Raw genomic sequence first — 7829 nt, forward strand, 5'->3', positions numbered from 1 at the left:
CATAACGTACTACTTAATGCAGAACAAAAGTCATAAAACTTTTGTGGTCCTTCAAGAGAATACATGTTTGACTATGGCTGAGCTGTGCTTGTGTACTGGAACAATATTATGAATAGTAGGAAATTATTCGTCATTAACCTTCATATAATACACTATCTGTGTATGTCCAGATACAACTGATTTTTAACATTCTGGCTCAGTGTGTCAGGGGGTATATATATTTTTTTGTTATATAGCACCATCATAACTGGCAGTTTGTACAATCTGGGAAAATTCTATAAGGGTATAAAGCTGGGAAAAAACTTTTGAAGGGTCATGCCCACAAACTCTTACAAAAGAGGTCAATTAAGATTTTTATAAAGAGAAAGTGTCCATTGCTCTTCCTTCATTTGTGTGTTCAGCCCATTTGACAATAGGTCATTTTTCTAATTCATCATAGATGCTTTAAATAAGACTGCAGTGGTTATTTGATTTCCATAGATAGTTGATAACTTAATGTGTTTTAAAGTGCTAGTGCTAAAACACACAAATAAAAAATAATTTTTTTTTCATAAAAATAAAGCAAATTCCTCCAAAAGTGCATGAACAAATCTAAAATATAAAATAAAATATATTGCTAAACAGTTCGGAGCCAAACAACGAATCCCATCAAAGTCTATGGGAGCCGAAGTGGAAAAATCAAAAGTGCTAATTTTGAAGGCTTATATGCAGATTATTGGGCATACAAGGGTATAGGGGTCCGGGTATTGCCCTGGGGGACGGGTATCAATGCAAAAAAAAAAAAGTTTAAAAAAAAAAGATAAATTTTAAATGAACAGCGATTTAATGATGCTTATAAATCCTTTAAATATAGTGCCTGGGGTCCCATTAGTCTGCCTGTAAATGGTGCATCTGTACGGTGTATAAAACCTGCTGCAGCAAAAATGACATTTATCAAGAAAACAAAATTACATTTTCCCTGCATGATTTTTTTTATTTTGTAAACAATGGCTTGGCAAGGCAGTCTGTATGATGAAGCCACAATTTAGTGCACTTGGAACAAGATTAGAATTTTTTTGGATACATTTTGATGTCTGTTTGGCAGACTTTCAATAGAAGTTACAGGTGGGGTTTGGGTGTTGATGGTGCCTTCATACCATAACCCTATAGAGGTACTCCTAATGAAAGAAAGAATTGACCTTGCTGTAAAAAAATTAAATTATATGCACCTGTCAAAAATTGATCCTTGGGTGTTAATTGTGCCCATGAAACCTATACTAAATAATTTCTTCCAGATAAAATCAACACCAACAAAGCTAGGCGGCCTAGACAGTCTTACAGAGATTCCACATCCTAAAAACATTTAATCGGTGACATCGGCATCAGAGGCCTGATAGTTGCTCCTTATCCAGGAATGATTTTGTTTTGATAAGTGCCAGCCGGATAATAGAGTCTGTGGACAGACGCACACTGCTATTTGTCACAAAACCTCTGGAAGAACTAAATGCCCATTCGGAGAAGATGCTCTTATTTGCTTACTGGGCAAGTTCTGGCCAGTAGTCATTCTCATTCCCAGTAACCCAGTGGATTGTCGCAGGTGCACAAATTCCTTTTTTTTTTTTTAAGTCTCTTCAAATATAATATTCTGGGTGAGGGACCCTGACAAGGGCTCCCTGGCTGTCCCGCACTCGGATGGACCAGGCCTGGCCCGACCCGTCCGTGCAACAAACTTCCACCCGGTCGATATATATGGACCGTCCATACAGCCACTGAGTCTTTACTGCATCAAACCTCTCTTTGAGGTCAGTCCTGGGTGAATCCCGAAAAGGTTTGGGGACAAAGAGAAAATCCCAAATGGCCTCATCACACCAAAAGTCTCTCTTGGCCTCTATGTTCAGCATGACCTCCCTAGGAGCGTATGGATAATCATAGCCATACTCCATAGCTACCTTACGTTGCATCCATCGCTGCATTCTTGGAGCCTGGGGAGAGTCTTCCTGTTGCCTCTCCCAGGCAATGAAAAGGGGGTCTCCTCTCTTTTGATCAGGGAGCTATATGCTTAATTTTGGTCCCAAGGCCGGGCATAGTTTGTAGGTGGGGTGAGGTCTGGGACACTTTTAGTGTAGGCCTCACAAAACCCCAACTTTTCTGCCTGCTCCCCTCTTTCAATGGACTCCTGAGTCTCTTTATCATTATTACTGGTTACAGGGCCTGGTGAGCTGCTCCCAGCTTCAGAACCCCAAACCCATTCTGTTTCATCCTCAGATCTCCAATCATTAATCCCTTCCTCGATGGATCCGTACTTATACTGAAAGGACAGAGACCCCACATTAATGACCCCAGCTTCTTCCTCACTGCTCCGACTGGTCGGTGAGGCCTTGATGGCCGCGGGCCATTTTTGCTGAGATATAGGAACAGGGGCAGACCTTTGTTCTGCTGCGGGGCATCCTCTGGCCACCTCCCGGCCTGCTGAGCTAGCGTTCACCCTCTTCCCAGTGACTGAGTCCACTGTACTGACAAAGCTGGACCACTGTCAGTCTACATGGTCTCCAACCTCATCAGCACTCTGATCATGCCCCTCCCGCCTCCGCAGAGGAACCTGGACTCCATGCCTGTCACTTGCCAAGTGAGCCCAGACTCCCAAGTCACTCACATCTGCCTGGGCTGGCCTTCACTCTTCTCAGCCCGCAGCAGCAGGTAGCCGCAATGCCCACACTGACTCCACGCTTGCACCTTCATAGTGACTCTCTCACACTGAGGACATACCGTGCCAAGGTACTCCCGACCTCCTCCTGTGCACAGCGCCAGTTTTCCTTCAGGCACCATCCGTATGCCTGTATCCCATATGAAAGTGGGGTTCGACTTCCCAGTCTGCTCCTGGATCTGCCCAGCAGGTTCTCTTCCTGTGGGTGAAGCGATCATGGCTGCGCACTTTTCTTCTCCAATCAACTCCATGGTGCTTCTCCTAGCACGTGTCTCCCTCTCAGCCACACACGAAGGGGGGAGTATTATATGGGCTCCCCTAGTCACTCCTGATTGGCTGGGCGCAACCGACGTCTCAACCCATGCTCCTTGTTTGTCGTTGGCTCCTCCTGCTAGGCAGTGCCTTACGGATCGTGCTTTCGTGCGCGGTGCAGCAACTACTCCCATGCCATGCTCTCTCTCTAGCCCACAGGGAAGTTGCTGTAAAGCGGACTATGTCCCTCACCAGACATGCATTCACTCTTCTTACTTTGCAACAGGGCCCCAGCTGCGCCTCCCTCTCCCGGAGCCAGCTGTCCCTCTTTGCCAGGCAAGAGAATTGTCCCGCTGTCACATGCACGGTCAATAGTCCTCTCCCTGACACATGTGCAAGTAAGGCCCATCATACTGTCTCCGAAGATAGTCCCACTGCCCCTCCTGGCATGGCCGGCTGCAATCTTAACAGTATCACTGCAATTGCTGTATAGAACAAATGTCCCACTGTCATAAGCACGGTTAACATCAGTCCATACAGCCTGCAGACACACCTGGCCCCTGGCACCTTGCTCCTCGTGTCCCTGGCCACCATTCTCTTCTTCCACTCCTGGACTTTTCTCTGTTAAGCAGCTGCAGCTTTTATTCACTGACATACATCTCTTCCCTGCTCTCCAATACTTGATAGCAGAGTATATTTCATAACTGAAGTGGAAGGTTCCCGAATCTTTGCAGTATTGACTGGAACTTTTCAGTTGCCATGGGCAACCTTCCATGTGCACATCAGTCTTCATCCCACTCTCCCTGTCTCCTGCAGAGCTGACCTCACACTTGTCTTGGGTTTTGGAGTAAAGTCCTGGGCACAAAAATGGAGATTTTGACTTTCTGTTGCGGTCGTTGCCTTTAGCTACCAGCCTGGTAACCCAGGGTGATATCCCACATGAGCTCCCAAATGTAGCAGGATTCCCAGCCGTTTTTATGGATGTGGGTCCCTCTGGGTCACCTGGTGCAACAAAAGTACCTTTGTGCATGTTTCTCCAAGTGTGAGCACTGAGACAATGACCAGTCCAGTATCTTTGGCTTTTTAGGTTTATTTGAGAACATTACGCACCGTCACTGAGAGTGAAAAACTATGTGACAGATAAATTGATGATTTGGACTGCTTCAGTTGGTCAGACTTGTAACAGATGCATGTCATCAGCTCAAACACCTGTCTTCCACGCATTGTAAATTATGCTTATTTGCTCACCTATTGTTTACGGTGGGTTCTCAGTATTTACACTATGACATGTGTATTTGTATCTTGTTTTAGCTTTGGTGCCGGCAGTCTGTTCTTGCAGGCTGGCTTAAGTGTAATGAGTTAATTAGCATGTTAATTGGGATTAACAATGAGTCAGCTGTACCTCAAAACATAGGAGAAAGAAAAAAGTGGGGCTCTACAGGCCAATGGGAGGAGAAGGATCACACCAAAACCAAGATATATAAAAAATACATTTTATTTTACAACTTTAAAAAGAACACGGGCAAAAGAGTGCATGTTACCAGAGAAAAAAAGGAATAACATAATGAAAGAAAAAATTAAAACCAGATATATAAACAAAGTCAGCAAGGTAGAAATATATCCCAATAAGGGAAAGCCAATAGCCTGTATAGTTGGATGGTATATAGGTCTCAGATGGAGCACGGTCAATGAAGGTCCACTGCAAGCCGACGAGTTTCACTCAAGGCTTCCTCAGGTCCAGAGAGACCATAACAGACCGATATTTCCTTTTGTGACTCAGGGGGTGGCAGACCTTGGCAGGTCGCAATCCAGAAAAACAGTAGACTAGATTATCGTATTTGACATCTGAAGTTCATAACTACTCCCATATTATATATATAAATGTATGTCCATCTCCCTACTCCAAGCCGGGGCACCACTTAATATATTCAAGTGGATAGTTTCTCGTCACAGCCGAATAGAAGGAACAAAAAGGGCTGCAGCCAGTTATCTAGGGGGTCCAGAAGTCAGGTCTCTAGAGGCAGCACTTTATATATTCGGTTAATCCTAAATGACCAGTCGAATAAGGCAGAGGAGACGATATTTGTTATGAATAGATGTGCCAGACAGTTACAACCTATATGCAGTACATGGCTTGCCCCAGGCAGGTATTTCACAATATCATAGCATCCAAGATTCAAGGAAGGGGGGGTACCAGCATGTACCGGGCCACCAGTAAGTCTTACATATGTCCCATGCTGTCAAGCCTGCCAGCTGTACCTCGTTATGTATTCATTGTGGGATGTTTTGGGTATATATTCATGTAGTGACTGACATACTTCTCAAGTGTATAAAAGTCTGTTTCTTTTTCAATAAAGTTGTTCTAGAGTTACTTCACCCTCAATCTAGAGTCCTGTTTCTTATTGGGGGAATATGCTACAAGGGATTGCTATGGTCTTCCATACTCCCTTAGATAATCACTAAGCTCTTGTAAGAGCTTGTGTAAGAGCTTATTTTGCTGCATTATATAGTTACATAGTTACATAGTTAGTGAGGCTGAAAAAAGACACAAGTCCATCCAGTTCAACCTATGATGTGTGTGTGTGTTTGCTTTTAACCGTACATTGTATACCCCTGTATGTTGTGGTCTTTAAGGTGTCCATCCAATAGTTTTTTGAAACTATCAAGGCTCCCCGCTGATACGACTGCTTGCGGAAGAGAATTCCACATCCTTACCGCTCTTACAGTGAAGAACCCCTTACGCACTTTAAGGTTAAACCGCCTTTCCTCAAGTTTTAGTGAGTGGCCACGTGTCTTATTGTATTCCCTTACTCTGAATAGTTTGTTCCTTATGCTAGGGTCACCAGTACAGTATTTGTACATTGATATCATATCCCCCCTCAATCGTCTCTTCTCCAGAGAGAATAAGTTCAGTGCTTGTAGTCTTTCCTCATAGCTGATGTCCTCCATTCCCCTAATTATTTTTGTTCCCCTTCTCTGGACTTTCTCCAGTTCCAGCACATCCTTCCTGAGGACCGGTGCCCAGAACTGGACAGCATACTCCAGATGTGGCCCGGACCAGAGTTTTGTAGAGTGGAAGAATAATCTCTTTATTTCTGGAGTGAATCCCCTTTTTTATACAACCCAGTATTCTGTTGGCTTTGCTTGCAGCGGCTTGGCATTGCATGCCACTTCCAAGCCTGTTGTCTACCAGTACTCCCAGGTCCCTTTCCATCCTAGACTCACCCAGAGGTTCCCCCCCTAGTGAGTAGCTTGCTTTCTGGTTACTGGCCCCCAAGTGCATTACTTTACATTTTTCTACATTAAATCTCATCTGCCATGTAGTTGCCCACCCCGTTATTTTGTTCAGGTCTGCTTGCAAGATTTCCACATCCTGCATAGAAGATATTGGCATGCCTAATTTAGTATCATCTGCAAATACTGAGATTGTACTAGATATCCCCTCCTCTAGATCATTTATGAATAAATTAAACAGGATTGGTCCCAGGACAGAACCCTGGGGGACCCCACTTTCCACACCCGCCCAATCAGAGTACTCCCCATTAATCACCACCCTCTGGACTCTCCCCTGGAGCCAGTTCTCTTTCCAGGTACTCACCTTATGATCCATACCTACCTTCCTTAGTTTGTACAGTAAGCGTTTGTGGGGAACGGTGTCAAAGGCCTTTGCAAAGTCCAGATACACCACATCCACAGGCTTACCTTTATCTAAGTGGCAGCTCACTTCATCGTAGAAGGTTAATAGATTGGTTTGGCATGAACGATTTTTCATGAATCCATGCTGATTACTACTTATAATACCGTTTTCATTACTAAAGTCTTGTATGTGGTCCCTTATCATCCCCTCCAAAATTTTGCAGACTACTGATGTTAGGCTGACCGGCCTATAGTTGCCCGGGATATATCTCGGCCCCTTTTTAAATATTGGTACCACGTTGGCTTTTTTCCAATCAGCTGGCACCATACCTGTCTGTAAACTATTCTTAAAGATCAAGAATAATGGTCTGGCAATCACCTGGCTGAGCTCCTTAAGAACCCTTGGGTACAAGCCATCCGGTCCCGGGGATTTATTTATGTTAAGTTTCTCTAGTTTAGCTCTAAGTCTATCCTCTGTTAGCCATGGCGGCACTTCCTGAGGTGTATTATTTAGTTCGGCCTTACAAGCTGGGTTCGTGTAGCCCCCCGATTCCTTTGTGAAGACTGAAGAAAAGAAATTATTTAACACTTCCGCCTTTTCTCTGTCCTCAGTGGCCATTTTTCCTTTATCATCTTTTATGGGGCCAATGTGTTCTGGCCTCGCTTTCTTACTGTTTATATACTTAAAGAACTTCTTGGGGTTCTTTTTACTCTCCTCCGCTATATGTCTCTCGTGTTCTATTTTAGCCGCCCTGATTTCATCTTTACATTTCTTATTACACTCTTTGTAGTGCTTAAATGCTGCCAATGACCCCTCAGTCTTGTATTTTTTGAAGGCCTTTTCTTTAGCTCTAATATACATTTTTATGTTGGAGTTTAGCCACCCAGGGTTTAGTTTTGCTCTTTTAAATTTATTTCCCTGTGGAATGCACTGGCCCACCCCCTTGTTAAGTATGCTCTTGAAGCACTCCCATTTTTCCTCTTTCCTCATTGTTCTTTGTTCCCAGGGTTCTATCCCATTTGATATTTTCTAGCAGCGAGCGCAGTTTAGGGAAATTGGCTCTTTTGAAATTCAGCGTCCTTATATTACCCTTGTGTTTCCTATTACTGTAATTAATACTGAAACCAATGGACCTATGGTCACTGTTCCCTAAGTTGTCCCGTATTTCTATATCCGTGAGCAGGTCTGTATTGTTGGTAATCAGTAGGTCAAGTACCGCATTGTTTCTTGTCGGTGCATTCACCATCTGACCCATGA

The 7829-nt window shown here is 44.0% G+C and overlaps 1 protein-coding gene across 1 annotated transcript in view; it reads right to left on the reverse strand.

The window, feature by feature from the left end:
* POU2AF2 (POU class 2 homeobox associating factor 2) overlaps positions 1-1543 on the reverse strand; it is a gene marked incomplete at both ends in the record, with an annotated part of 187901 nt that extends 186358 nt beyond the window's left edge. The window contains one exon of the mRNA XM_082274694.1: positions 1519-1543. Coding sequence (XP_082130820.1) covers positions 1519-1543 — 25 coding nt within the window. The remainder of the gene's footprint in view (positions 1-1518) is intronic.
* Positions 1544-7829: the final 6286 nt, after the last annotated feature.

This window comes from Pelophylax lessonae (assembly GCF_965119305.1).
Source record: "Pelophylax lessonae genome assembly, chromosome: 12".
NCBI classification, from domain to species: Eukaryota; Metazoa; Chordata; class Amphibia; order Anura; family Ranidae; genus Pelophylax; species Pelophylax lessonae.